This window comes from Cetorhinus maximus, chromosome 16 (assembly GCF_964194155.1).
Source record: "Cetorhinus maximus chromosome 16, sCetMax3.hap1.1, whole genome shotgun sequence".
Taxonomy (NCBI): domain Eukaryota; kingdom Metazoa; phylum Chordata; class Chondrichthyes; order Lamniformes; family Cetorhinidae; genus Cetorhinus; species Cetorhinus maximus.
In genome coordinates, this window is record NC_135894.1 from 105,648,861 (window position 1) to 105,663,908 (window position 15,048).

Here is a 15,048-nt window from a genome sequence, read left to right on the forward strand (position 1 = left end):
GAAGGGGAGAGAGGAGGGAGGGAGAGAGAGGAGGGAAGGGGAAGAGAGGGGGGGGAAGGGGGAGAGAGGGGGGGAAGGGGGAGAGAGGGGGGAAGGGGAGAGAGGGGGAAGGGGAGAGAGGGGGAAGGGGAGAGAGGGGGAAGGGGAGAGAGGAGGGGGGAAGGGGAGAGAGGAGGGGGAAGGGGAGAGAGGGGGAGGGAAGGGGAGAGGGGAGGGGAAGGGGAGAGAGGGAAGAAGGGGAGAGAGGGGAAGGGAGAGAGGGGGAAGGGAGAGAGAGGGGGAAGGGGAGAGAGAGTGAGTGAGGGAGAAGGGGAGAGAGGGGGAAGGGGAGAGAGGGGGAAGGGGAGAGAGGGGGAAGGGGAGAGAGGGGGAAGGGGAGAGAGGGGAGAGGAAGGGGAGAGAGGGGGAAGGGGAGAGAGGGGGAAGGGGAGAGAGGGAGGAAGGGGAGAGAGGGAGAAGGGGAGAGAGGGAGAAGGGGAGAGAGGGAAGGGGAGAGAGGGGGAAGGGGAGAGAGGGGGAAGGGGAGAGAGAGTGAGTGAGGGAGAAGGGGAGAGAGGGAGAGAGGAGGGGGAAGGGGAGAGAGGGGGAAGGGGAGAGAGAGGGGAGAGGAGAGGGAGAGAGGAGAGGGGAAGGGGAGAGAGGGGGAAGGGGAGAGAGGGGGAAGGGGAGAGAGGGGGAAGGGGAGAGAGGGGTGAAGGGGAGAGGGGAGAGAGGGGGAAGGGGAGAGAGGGGGAAGGGGAGAGAGGGTGAAGGGAGAGAGGGAGAAGGGGAGAGAGGGGGAAGGGGAGAGAGGGAGAAGGGGAAGAGAGATGGAGAGAGAAGGGGGAGAGGGGAGAATTGCGCTCAGGATGAAGCTGTTGGAGAGGAGCCGGATCGAGCCCGCAGCCGGATGTGGGATCCGGTTCCCCTTCTCCCGGTACCTGGATCTCGGTGTGTGAGTTGCTGGATCTGAACCGGCTTCTGCTGCGTATTCTCCGTCCGGATCAGAATCGGCTCCGGCTCCGGCTCCTTTGTAACAGCTGCTGGCCCCGCCCCCTCCTGCACTCAGGCTGTGATTGGCTGATAAAGGAGGAGTGTAAATCAGCTCACCACTCAGAAACAAGAGAAACAGAAAGCTGGGCAACACCCCCAGAGAGAGAAAAGAGCCGGAAAATTGGGTGTTATGACCCTGCGTCAGTTTTTGGTGCTGTTTGCGACCAGGAACGTTTGCAATTCAAGACACTTGCTAAGAGAATAAAGGCACAAGATTCCACGTATTTTGAATAAACAAAAATAAATTTTACTGTACATGGTCAGAAAGATACAGCTATTAACCCTACAATTCAGGGTTAGTATGAGGTACATTCAAATTAACGGGCAAACTGTGGTCAAAAACACAAGTACAATAAATGGCAGATACGACCAAGATAGAGTCCATGGATTTCTCATCATCCCATCCAGATGTCAGTAAACACCGAGTCAGCTAATCTTAGTGAAACTTGGTCTCTCTCACAAGGGATTCCAATCTTCACCTTCGAAGATCTTACCTTGGAATTCTCTCCAAAGGTGGCTCCAACTTGAAGGGCCTCAATGACTTTCCACCTCGCAGGGTTTCAAACTTGTCACCAAGGCTCCGTTCCCCTGGATTCCCAAGTCTGCATTCTAGCACCAACTCACAGGCACAACTTCAGCTCTTTGGCCTCACCGAAGGGGTTGCCTTTGCCCCAATGGCCTGCAGCATGGAGTCACCAACATTCTGCTGCCTATATTGATCACCAAAGCTTCTTCTGAGTCCTTTCTCACTTAAGGTCTGCTAACTGCAGCCATTTTTCCTGGTTGGAGCCTTCCTCTGCTGTTTTCTTAACTCAGAGCTCTCCCTGTCCCCCGAGACCCCTCTTTTAGGATGTCTTCCTTTCCTCTCTCCCTTTAAGACTCTTCTTAATGACATCACTCTGCTCCTGGGTTATATGACCCTTTTTTCACATCATTTTCTTTTTGTGCAGGTATACTGGGCCCATCCTCAACCCAAAGAACTACAAAATGTTGGATTGTGCATGCACTGCCTGCTCCTGGTGCACACATGCACGGAAATCTTGAAGGTCGTTGAGACTTGGAGCTTGCAACCCCCGCTCACCGACAACCTGAGTCTGGATTTCACAGTAAAACACCCGGAAACCACCATCTTCATATCTCACTTGCAGGTGTCTTTGTAGAGCAGGTTTGGGTGCCCAGGAGGTTATGACCCAGTGGCCAATTCATCATACAGAAGGTCTTTGGTTGTCACCAATCAGATGAACTTGGCTGAGCCAGCATGGACGTCATCGGCTTCACAATAAGTGTATGCTGATAGAATGAGCACGTTCCAGAACCTCTCAGCTGGTGACCTTGTCCTGCCAAGGATGCCAAGGATATGTCTCAGATAGCAAAGGTGGAAACTATTCAGCTTTTTTTCCTGCCTAGAATATGTTTCGCCACTGTGGAGTGAGCCAAGAACTCGGGCTTTGTAGACTTGGAATAAAAGCAAAATACTGCAGATGCTGGAGTTCTGAAATAAAGACTAAGTCAGCAGGACTGGCAGCATCTGGGAGAGTTAACATTGAATCCAATATAACTCTTCTTTGGAACCTATTTTTTCAGCACTTTGTTTTTATTTGTAGACTCAAGAGTTTGGTGTTCAGTCAAGTTGCTTTTTTTGCACTCTTACTCAACTTGTAATAACATTTGCAGCTTTTGCAATGCATGTGTTGATTGCTGGTGATTGTGGAGCCTAGATATGTGAAGCTATCAACAGCCTCCAGCATCACATTGTCAACGCTGTTAGATGGTGATATGGCAACATCCTGGACCATGACATTTGCCTTCATGAAACTGATTTACAGGCCCGAGTGAGTCTGTCCATTTGCCACTGCAGGTGTTCCTCCATATGGAACGTTAGTGTGGCATCGTCAATTTAGAGCAACTCACTGATGAGGACTTGATGCACCTTTGTTTTGGATCTCAGGTGAGCAAGGCTGAACAGCTTTCCATCAGCTCTAGTATTTAAGTAGACACCCTATATAGATGGCCTGATGGAATTCTAACAGCAGCATAGATAATATGCCACAGCGTGCATCATTCATAACAAAACGGTTAAATTGTTAGCATGGGTAGAAATAAATATGTATGACCTAATAGCCATTACAGAGACACGGTTGGAGGATGACCAAGGCTAGGACCTAAATATTTCCAAAAGATAGAAAGCTAAGAAAAGGTGGTGGGGTAGCTGTTAATAAGAACGTCATTGGTACATTTGTGAGGGATGACTTTGGCTCAGAAAAGCAAGATATAGAATCGCCAAAGGGGTACCTTTGCCCCAGTGGCCTGCAGCATGGAGTCACCAACATTCTGCTGCCTATATTGATCACCAAAGCTTCTTCCGAGTCCTTTCTCACTTAAGGTCTGCTAGCCGCAGCCATTTTTCCTGGTTGGAGCCTTCCTCTGCTGTTTTCTTAACTCAGAGCTCTCCTTGTCCCCTGAGACCCCTCTTTTGGGATGTCTTCCTTTCCTCTCTCCCTTTAAGACTCTTCTTAATGACATCACTCTGCTCCTGGGTTATATGACCCTTTTTTCACATCATTTTCTTTTTGTGCAGGTATACTGGGCCCATCCTCAACCCAAAGAACTACAAAATGTTGGATTGTGCATGCACTGCCTGCTCCTGGTGCACACATGCACGGAAATCTTGAAGGTCGTTGAGACTTGAAGCTTGCAACCAGTTTGGGCAGAGATTTGTTAAGGGAAGAGGTCACTTGGGGGAGTAGTCTCTAGCCCCCCCTAACAGTAGTTACACGGTAGGACAGGGTATAGGAATAAATTAGGCATGTAAGAAAGGTACAGCAATAACCATGAGTGACTTTAGTCTACTCGCAGATTGGGCAAATCAGATTGGCAGAGGTAGCCTGGAACAGAGTTCAGAGTGTATTTGGGACAATTTCTTAGTGCTGTTGGAAAATGTGAACTTGTCCACTTTGGCAGGAAGAATAGAAAAGCAGTATACTATCTAAATGGGGAGAGATTGCAGAACTCGGTGGTACAGAGGGATCTGGGTGTCCTGGTACATGAATCACAAAAAAGTTTGTTTGCAGGTACAGCAAGTGATTAGGAAGGCAAATGGAATGTTGGCGTTTAATGCAAGGGAAATGGAATATAAAAGTAGGGAAGGTTTACTGCAGTTGCATGGGGCATCGGTGAGACCACATCTGGAATAGTGTATACAGTTTTGTTCTCCTTATTTGAAAATAAAGATATATTAGAAGCAGTTCAGAGAAGGTTCACATGACTCATTCCTGGGATGAGGGCCTTAACTTATGAAGAAAGATTGGACAGGTTGGGCCTTTACCCATTGGAGTTGTAGCATCAGTTTGGGTAGAGATGGATTCCCCAGCATCACAGATGCCAGTCTTCAGGCAATTCAATTCACTCCATGTGATAGCGAGAAACAGCTGAAGGCACTGGATATTGCAAAGGCTATGGGGCCTGACAATATTCCGGCAATAGTACTGAAGACCTGTGCTCCAGAGCTTGCCAAGCCCCTAGCCAAGCTGTTCCAGTACAGGGGTAGCTACCTGGCTATGTGGAAAATTGCCCAGGTATGTCCTGTACATAAAAAGCAGGGCAAATCCAACCCGGCCAATTACCGGTCCATCAGTCTACTCTCAATAATCAGTGAAGTAATGGAAGGGGTCATCAACAGTGCTATCAAGTGGCACTTGCTTAGCAATAACCTGCTCACTGACGCTCGGTTTGGGTTCTGCCAGGGCCACTCAGCTCCTGACCTCATTACAGCCTTGGTTCAAAGACAGACAAAGGATATGAACTCCAGAGGCGAGGTGAGAGTGACTGCCCTTGACATCAAGGCAGCATTTGACCAAATGTGGCATCAAGGAGCCCTAGCAAAACTGGAGTCAATGGGAATCAGGGGGAAAATTCTCCACTGGTTGGAGTCATACCTAGCACAAAGGAAGATGGTTGTGGTTGTTGGAGGTCAATCATCTCAGTCCCAGGACATCACTGCAGGAGTTCCTCAGGATACTGTCCTCGGCCCAGCCATTTCAGCTGCTTCATCAATGACCTTCCTTCCATCATAAGGTCAGAAGTGGGGATGTTCGCTGATGATTGCACAATGTTCAGCACCATTCGCGACTCCTCAGATACTGAAGCAGTCCATGTCCAAATGCAGCAAGAACTGGACATTATCCAGGCTTGGGCTGACAAGTGGCAAGTAACATTTGTGCCACACAAGTGCCAGGCAATGACCATCTCCAACAAGAGAGAATCTAACCATTGACCCTTGACATTCAATGGCATTACAATCACTGTGTTGTCAGATTGCTCGTCATATGTGCCGTCTTGGATCAGAGTTAAAGATTAGAAAGCCATTTATGATAGGTTATTTGGAGTACTAGAGGGGGTGACCCTTGATAGAAATTAATTAGGAATGTGGAATTTCATTACCTTTGAACTTCTCTCTCATTTTCACCTCGTGTCACCCCTTCACCCCAACTCGCTCATTTTATCTGCACAATCCTTCAATCCATAGCCATATTCTCACCTCTGATTCCCTTTCACCGTTGAAAATTCCTTTCAAATCAGCCCACTCTTTAAACCGTGAACAAACTTTTATTCTTGGCTACCATTCACCTGGGAGAAACTACCTATATAACATTTCACAAATTAAATAAAAACAGGATGTCAAGAGGTAAGCGGATTGCACACTCCTCACTGTAACATAATCAGGATAAGTATTTTACCACTGTCATATAAAACTCAAAATTAAATTTACAGCTTTGAACCTACTCCTTGACAAAGATTTAAATAAAGTACATACAAATTACAACACAGAACAAGAACATTTGCCCAGTCTGTGTCAGCAGCAAATTCTCCACCTTGTTCCCATGTCCCTTTTGATTTTGAATTCTTTTCTTCAAATAGAGCCAGTGATGACAAAATTACTCATTCAATCCTGGATGAGCTGAAATTTTCTCTAAGTATTGGTAAGACTGAAATCATTGTATTCAGGTCCAACCATGAACTCCATTCCCCCTCTCTGGTGTATGCCTCAGGCTTAGTCAGATGGTTTTGAACCTTGGTGCCCTATTTCACCGAGCTGAGATTCTGACCCCATATCCTCACCAAATGGCCCACTTCCACTTCCTTAATATTGTCCAAAACTGCCCTACCTCCACTCACCTGCTGCTGACACCCTCTTTAACGCCTTTGTGATCACTAGACTGACTATCCCAATGCACTTCCGCTGGCCTCCTACATTCTATCCTTCAGCTCATCCAAAACTCTACAACCTGAATCCTAACTTGAATTAAATCCTGTTCTTTGCGCTTGCTGATCTACATTAGCTCCTGGTTAAGCAATTTTTCCATTTTAAAATTTTTATCCTCATTTTCAAGTTTGCAAATGGAATGTTGGTGTTTATTGCAAGGGGAATGGAATATAAAAATGGGCATGTTTTACTACAGTTGTACAGGATGTTGGTGAGACCACATCTACAGTGCTCTGTACAGTTTTGGTCTCATTTAAGAAACTATATAAATGCATTAGTAGTTCAGAGAAGGATCACCTGACTGAGACCTGGGATCGGGTGAGGGGGGGGGACACGGGGCGGGTGGGGGGGTTATCTTATGAGGAAAGGTCGGACAAGCTGGGCATGTATCCATTGGAATTTAGAAGAATGAGAGCTGGTCTTATTGAAACATGTAAGGTCCTGAAGGAACTTTACAGGGTGGATGCTGAGAGGGTGTTTCCCCTTGTGGGAAAGACTAGAAGTCGAAGACACTGCTTAAAAATAAGGGGTCTCCTATTTAAGGCGGAGATGAGAAGAAATGTTTTCTCTCAGAGGGTCATGAATCTTTGAACTCCTCAGAGCAGTGGAGGCAGGGTCAATTAATATTTTTAAGGCTGAGGTAGATAGATTCTTGATTAACAAGGGGGAGGGGGGGTTCAAAGGCTATCGAGGGCAGGTGGAATGTGGAGTGGAGGCTACAATCAGATCAGACACAATCTCATTGAATGGCAGAGAAGGCTCAAGGGGTCAGATGGTCTTCTCCTGCTCCTAATTCACATGTTTGTACAAGTCCCTTCCATGGCTTCACCCTATCCCTATCTCTGTAATCTTGTCCTGCTCTCCAAAGTTCTCTGCACTCCCTCCAGTTTTGCTCATGAAATCGGAGTTTTTTCACTTCACCAGTGTTGGCTGTTTTCTGCTGCCTGGACCCCAAGCTCTAGAATTCCCTCCTCAAACTTGTCTCACTTTCCTCCTTGAAACCTACCTCGTTGGCTAAATTTTAGACCACCTATCCATTATGCCACAGTTCAATGTCAATTTTTTAAAATATAATCCTCCTGTGAAGCACCTTGGGATGTTTTACTACATTAAAGGTGTTATATAAATATGGGATATTGCAGGAAATCAGCTAATAACTGGAACCCACAGGATAGAAACTCAAGTTCTAGTGGATTGTGGAGCCATTAGCCAGGGGAACATGTCCTGATTGCATTGGTTCTTTATAACTTGGTGGATTGTTCACCCTGGGTGCTGCTCCCTCACTAAGCATGTGACTAGGATCAATGATACTGAACCAGTGGAGTCACAGGTTCCACCCCCTGTATAACATGAATTTTAAAATCCAGCTGCTGCATTCAAGTTTCCAAGGTCAATTTCCTGCCACCGACCCACATAATTGCCAGATTTATTGAATTCAGTTTCGTAACTTGGCCGGGTGGGATTTGAACCCTCAATCACTGCAATTTCTGTAACCATAGCCAAACCATCTCCACACTGCCAGCAGACCGAGGCCACAACAGAAATATTCCAAAATGAAGAACATGTGAACATAGAAATTCAGTGACAAGTTGCATTACACATTTCGAGTTTGGGGGTAACAATGTGAGTAACCTCGGCCACATACAATGGTGGGCCCAGACTCAAGCCTGCACTCAGCTTAGTCGATGAATGTGAGGATTCTGGAGTTAAAAAGAGCACAAGGAAAATGAGCCAGAGCTCCTGAATTTTCAGAGCTTCTGGGTAGAAATTACACATGGAGTGGGGCAGCATTCAGCTAATTTGTGGCAACTACCAGATTCAAACCTATCTCTGCTCACAAGTAAAAATGGCAAAATATCACAGGCTTCCAACAACTACTTCACTCCATTTCCAAATTATTCCTATTTAGAAAGCAGCATTCTGTTCTGACTTCCAAGAAACAAATTAATTTTAAAGCTACTTAATCAGAATGTACCCTTTACAAGGTCAGAGTTTATCAGTATAGTGTGTATGGTTAACAAAGAATTAATATGTCACCAATTTACCAACAAAACAAACATAACTCAGCATCACAAGCATAATTGAGTAAGCCAAACCCACAAAAGTACAAGAGCTGCTTTATAAATTGTCCAAGTCACTTTGACAAGGAACTCCCAACTCCGGGGTTGGGCAGGGGGGGTTGAAGAGGGAGGGGACAGGGACTCTGACATTTCCCCCCCCACCCCACTGGAGCAAGGTACTCTAACATGAAAAGAGACCTAACCCCCACTCCTGAAAGACACCGTGACTGGGACCATTTATAACTGACAAACACAGGGAGCACCACCTGACAGTGGCACAGCCTGACACCTTTCGTCCAACACCATCAGCACTCTCAGATAATGTATTCAGAGTGGAACAGAACAGGTGAATACACCAAATTAATCTGTATTAAGACCATAAGACGTAGAAGCAGAAGTAGGCCATTTGGCCCATCCAGTCTGCTCCTCAACTCCACTTTCCTGCCTTTTCCCCCATAACCCTTGATTCCCTTACTGATTAAAAACCTGTCTATCTCAGCCTTGAATATACTTAACAACTCAGCCTCTACAGCCCTCTGCGTTAAAGAATTCCACAGGTTGACTACCCTCAGAAGAAATTCCTCATCTGTTTTAAATGGGCGATCCCTTACTCTGAGATTATGCCCTCTAGTCCTAGATTCTCCCACAAGGGGAAACAACCTCTCAGCATCTACCCTGTCAAGCCCCCTAAGTATCTTATATGTTTCAATAAGGTCGGCTCTACAGGCCTAACCTACTCAACCTCTCCTCATGAGAAAATCTCTCCATACCCGGGATCAACCTAATGAACCTTCTCTGGACTGTCTCCAATGCCAGTATGTCTTTCCTTCGATAAGGGGACCAAAACTGTTCACAGTATTCTAGGTGTGGTCTAACTATGCCTTGTATAGTTTTTAGAAGACTTCCCTATTCTTATACTCCATTTCTCCTTTGAAACAAAGGTCAACATTCCATTTGCCTTTCCTATTACTTGTTGAACTTGTATGCTAGCCTTTTGGGATTCATGAATGAGGACCCCCCAAATCCCTCTGTGCTGCAGTTTTCTGCAGTCTTTTTCCATTTAAATAATATTCAGCTCCTCTATTTTTCCTGCCAAAGTGCATAACCTCCCATTTTCACACATTACATTCCATCTGCCAAGTTTTTGCCCCCTCACTTAACCTGTCTATATCCCTCTGTAGACTCCTTGTGTCTTCCTCACCACTTCCCTTCCCACATATTTTTGTCATCCGCAAACTTGTCGATAGTACATTCACTTCCCTCATCCAAGTCAACATATATTGTAAATAATTGTGGCCCCAGCACTGATCCCTGTTGCACTCCACTAGTTGCAGGCTGCCATCCTGAAAATGCTGCCCTTATCCCAACTCTGTCTTCTGTTAATTAGCCAATCCTCTATCCATGTTAATATACTACCCCAACACCATGGGCTCTTATTTTATTAAGTAGCCTTATGTGTGGTATCTTATCGAACGCCTTTTGGAAATCCAAATATATTACTTCTACTGGTTCCCCTTTATCTATCCTGCTTATTAACTCCTCAATGAACTCAAATAAACTTGTCAGGCATGATTTCCCCTTCATGAAGCCATGCTGACTGTTTGATTATATTATGCTAAATGCTCTGCTATTACATCCATTATAATAGACTCCAACATTTTCCCAATGACAGATGTTAAGCTAACTGGTCTATAGTTACCCATTTTTTGTCTCCCTCCCTTCTTGAATAAGGGTGTAACATTGGCAGTTTTCCAATCCTCTGGGACTTCTCCAGAATCTAAGGATACTTGAAAGATTACTACCAGTACCACTATCTCTGTAGCTACTTCCTTTAATATCCTAGGATGCAACCCATCAGGTGCAGGGGACTAATCAGCCTATAGCCCCATTAGTTTCCCTAGTACTTTTTCTCTAGTGATAGTTATTGTATTTATTTCCTCCCCCCACCCCTCCCCTGCCCCTTGATTTAATATTTTTGGGTTGCTGTTGGAGTCTTCTACCATGAAGACCGATGCAAATTATTTATTCAACTCCTCTGCCATTTCCTGGTTCCCCATTATTTCCCCAGCCTCATCCTCTAAGGAACCTATGTTCACTTTGCCTCTCCCTTCCTTTTTATATATTTAAAAAAGCTCTTACTGTCCATTTTTATATTACTTGCTAGTTTACACTCAGAAGTTTATTTTCTCCCTCGTTTTTTTGGTCTTTTGTTGGCTTTTTAAACTTTCCCAAACCTCTGGTTTACCATTAATCTTTGCCACATTGTATGTTTTTGCAGGATAGATGGAGCATTCTTACTGCCTGTCACTGTCCCCCACATCGTCACTGTCCTGCCATTCCTCACCCCTCCCCCGCCATCTGTCGCTACTCCCACCTCTCCTTCACTGTCTGTTCCCATTCCTCACTGCCTGTCACCAGTTTCCCCACCAGTCGCTCACCTCAACGTTGTTCCCTTTTGCTCACCCACTAACCACACATTGCTGTTAACAAGATCTCACACTGGCCTGGCAGCCTCAGCCCAAGCATGCCCATACACCTCTTCTCATTTTACTGTACCTGATTAACAAAATCATTGCTTACAGGTATAATCAGTAGCACATTTACAATTTAGATTAAATTCTGTTGCTGAAATGAGCGTTCAACACAGACCAATTTCACCATCTCTTTAATCTAGAAGCAGTCCGTTAATAAGCAATCCTTCTGAAACAAAGAATCCAGTGAGAGCAGCAAGGTACATTCAACAGAGGTTAAACCCCACATATCAGGCAGCTTTCACTCACCCCAGTTTCAACTTCCAGTCTCAGATTACTACATAACTAAATGCTGCAGAGTTTAGCTACAATTGCATCCCTGTCTCCCTTTAGTTTTGCCTAAAGCACCAGCCAGGCTCCCACACCCTAAACTCAACATTCAGGTGTGGTTTTCCACTAAGTAACTACCCTGGTCATTCAGTTGTGCATTGGAGGCCGGTGTGAAAATTGGCCATCTCATGGTCCTAATTGCCCTTAAATTGCATTAAGTGCAAGAGATGCAGGATAATCTACCTTTAGCTCAAAATACTTATGGATTGCTCCTCAATGAGGAGTTTTCAGAGCAGTAAGCTCACTTTAGCATCACTGAGTAGCACAAGATACTTACTTCAGTAGCAGATCTTTCATTCCAATAGTAAGATTCCAGCAGAATGTGCAGCTGAATCATTCTATAATAGCACATCAAAACAAAGTGTAAAACAGGACATCTCCCTAAATCTACTCAACACTAAACATACTGTAGAGTAAACTGGCCTCATCTCACACACACACACACACAGGAAGAGGTGAGTGAAAACTTGGAACTGGTACTGCAGGTCAGGTAGCATCAGCTCCATTTTTATTTTAAAAAGGTTTATTGAACATCAAAAGGAAAAAAGAGGTTTTATTTTAAACCTGAACATAAAAAGTATTAAATTCCAATTCTATGTTGCATGTGGTACTTCTAAACTAGCTGTCATGTAGACTGATGCCAGACCCTTAGAATCTTCCAGATCGCTCCCGATCCTTGGATCGCCTCCGGTCACGGTCTCTATCGCGCCCTCCACGGCCTCCACGTTCCCGTGACCTAGATCGCTTACGCTCACGAGATCTTGATCTTGACCTGTGTCTGTTAGAAAGCACAAAACCATCATAAAGATTTCACAGCTTGGGCTGCGTCAGCACACAGCCCCAGACCTAGCCCTCCCACCACATATCCCGTAACCCGGGAACGAGGAGGATACTGCTTGGCAGTGCACTAATAAATCCAAGCACGTCATTCCCACCAGAAACCATGAGTCAGTCACAGCCTCTACCCTCTTTCTCCCCAACTCTCATCACCGCTCCCTTCCCACAGTCCTGAATCATTCCCAAACTATCATGGTCTCTTTCCACACTTTAGGAAGTATGTTAAGGGCTTGGAGAGGGTGCAGAGGAGATTTACCAGAATGGCACCAAGGATGAGAGAGTTCAGGTGTGTGGAGAAATTAGTGAAGCTGGAGTTGTTCTCCTTAAAGCAGAGAAGGTCAAGGGGAGGTGTTCAAATTAAGTGGTTAGAGTAAATAACGAGAAACTTTCCAGTGGCAGAAGGGTCAGTAATCAAAGGACAAAGATTTAAGGTGATTGACAAAAGAACCAGAGGTGAAATGAGAATTCAAAAACTGAGTTGCTGAGACCTGGAATGTACTGATGAAAGGGTAGTGGAAGGAGATTCAATAATCACTTTCAAAAGAGAATTGGCTAAATACTAGGGAGGAAAAATTGGACAAGAAAGCAGGGCAGCTGGACTGACTGAACAGCTCTTTCGGAGAGCAGACACGGACACAACTGACCAATGGCCTTCTTCAGTGCTGTATTCTATCAATCGCCCCATAGCACTGTGCCAACCTCCAAAACTAATCCCACTGACCCACTCTCTCCCCAAACCCCATAACTGCAAACTAATCCCTCTACTCCACTCTCCCCAAAGCCCAGTATCAATCCCAAATTAATCCCCCAGCCCCACTCTCCCCAAAGCCACATAATCACAAATTAATCCCACTGTCCCACTCGCATCATGGCCCTGTATCGATCCCCAAAACTAATCCCATTGCACCACTCTCCCCCTCCAAAAACCCATATCACTTCAAAACTAATCCCACTGCACCACACCCCCCCTTGAAAACCCCATATCATATCAAAATTAATCCCACTGCCCCGCTCTCTCCATATAGCACTGTATCGGTCCCAAACTAATCCCACTGCCCCGCTCTCTCCCTAAAGCACTGTATCAATCCCAAACTAATCCCACTGCCCCGCTCTCTCCCTATAGCACTGTATCAATCCCAAACTAATCCCACTGCCAATCCTGTCCCTATAGCACTGTATCAATCCCATTGCCACTCTCTCCCGATAGCACTGTATCAATCCCAAACTAATCCCACTGCCCTGCTCTCTCCCTATAGCACTGTATCAATCCCAAACTAATCCCACTGCCCCGCTCTCTCCCTATAGCACTGTATCAATCCCAAACTAATCCCACTGCCCCGCTCTCTCCCTATAGCCTTGTATCAATCCCAAACTAATCCCACTGCCCCGCTCTCTCCCTATTGCACTGTATCAATCCCAAACTAATCCCACTGCCCCGCTCTCTCCCTATAGCGCTGTATCAATCCCAAACTAATCCCACTGCCCCGCTCTCTCCCTATAGCACTGTATCAATCCCAAACTAATCCCACTGCCCCGCTCTCTCCCTATAGCCCTGTATCAATCCCAAACTAATCCCACTGCCACGCTCTCTCCCTATAGCCCTGCACTTTCCTGTGCTTCAAACGGTTTAAATTGATCTTTTTCCTAAAATTTGCACCCATTTGGCATTTCATAGCATTCAATGCTCCAACATCCTCTGTGCAAGGACACTTCTTTAAGCTTTCCACTCGTGGTGATCATTTTTTTAATGATATCTACCAGTTGCTTATTCTTCCAGAGGAAACTGTCGTTCCCCATTCACTCCATCCAAACTAAAACCTCCATTAAATCTCCTTTTAACCTTCTTGCTCCAGTGGAAACAGTCCTAGTCCTCATAACTCAAATACCTCATTGTGGCATCATCCTGGTAAATCGATGCTGTACTCTCTCTATATAATGGGACCCAAAACTCAAGTCTTCAACTGTGGCCTGTTACTACCTCTCAGGTCCTCAACTTCCCCTCACATTAACAGGGTCTGCAAGGGTAAACCCTCTCACTGGGGCACCCGACTGCTCATCCCTGTTCACACTGACACCTGATCTTGAGGGGGATAGCACCCCATTATGCTCCTTCCCTGGAGCCAACCCCTCAGAGACCAGCACTGCTCAATGTTTAGATGCAAATCACTATAAAGCTGTAGGGCACTGTGTGGCACAGATATGGTGCCATGGTGACGAAGGGCTAGACAGAATCTTTTTAAAACCCGCTACATTCTACAGCTGCAGGCCCCCAGGCACACCGTCACCTCATGCTGTTCAGCTGCTGTTTCAGTGAGTGACTGGGGACAGTCTGCTGCATGGTACTGTGTAGAATGGGGCTGCTTTTTTCAAATTTAAGGCCCTCCCATCACCAAAGGAAACCTTATATCTAGGTTATGCTGGGGGAGGAGTGTGAGAAGCAGAGTGGGAAACAGAACATCAGGTTAGAAGCAATTGCTAATGTGGTCCCTGGTGTGATTTACAGGGCAGTCCTGCCCAGTGCGGGGACCGGTACCGATTACAGGACAGTCCTGCCCAGTGCAGGGACCGGGACCGATTACAGGACAGTCCTGCCCAGTGCGGGGACCGGGACCGATTACAGGACAGTCCTGCCCAGTGCGGGGACCGGGACCGATTACAGGACAGTCCTGCCCAGTGCGGGGACCGGGACCGATTACAGGACAGTCCTGCCCAGTGCGGGGACCGGGACCGATTACAGGACAGTCCTGCCCAGTGTGGGGACCGGGACCGATTACAGGACAGTCCTGCCCAGCGTGGGGGCCGGGACCAATTACAGGACAGTCCTGCCCAGTGTAGGGGCCGGGACCGATTACAGGAGTCCTGCCCAATGTGGGGGCCGGGACCAATTACAGGACAGTCCTGCCCAGTGCGGGGACCGGGACCGATTACAGGACAGTCCTGTCCAGTGTAGGGGCCGGGACCGATTACAGGACAGTCCTGCCCAGTGTAGGGGCCG

General features: G+C 46.5%; 1 protein-coding gene across 2 annotated transcripts in view; it reads right to left on the reverse strand.

The window, feature by feature from the left end:
• Window positions 1-11,696: 11,696 nt before the first annotated feature.
• Window positions 11,697-15,048, reverse strand: part of u2af1 (U2 small nuclear RNA auxiliary factor 1) — a 72,145-nt gene continuing 68,793 nt past the window's right edge. For both annotated transcript variants that reach the window (XM_078560423.1, XM_078560422.1), the window contains one exon: window positions 11,697-11,994. In XM_078560423.1, coding sequence (XP_078416549.1) covers window positions 11,865-11,994 — 130 coding nt within the window. In that variant the 3' untranslated portion in view covers window positions 11,697-11,864. The remainder of the gene's footprint in view (window positions 11,995-15,048) is intronic.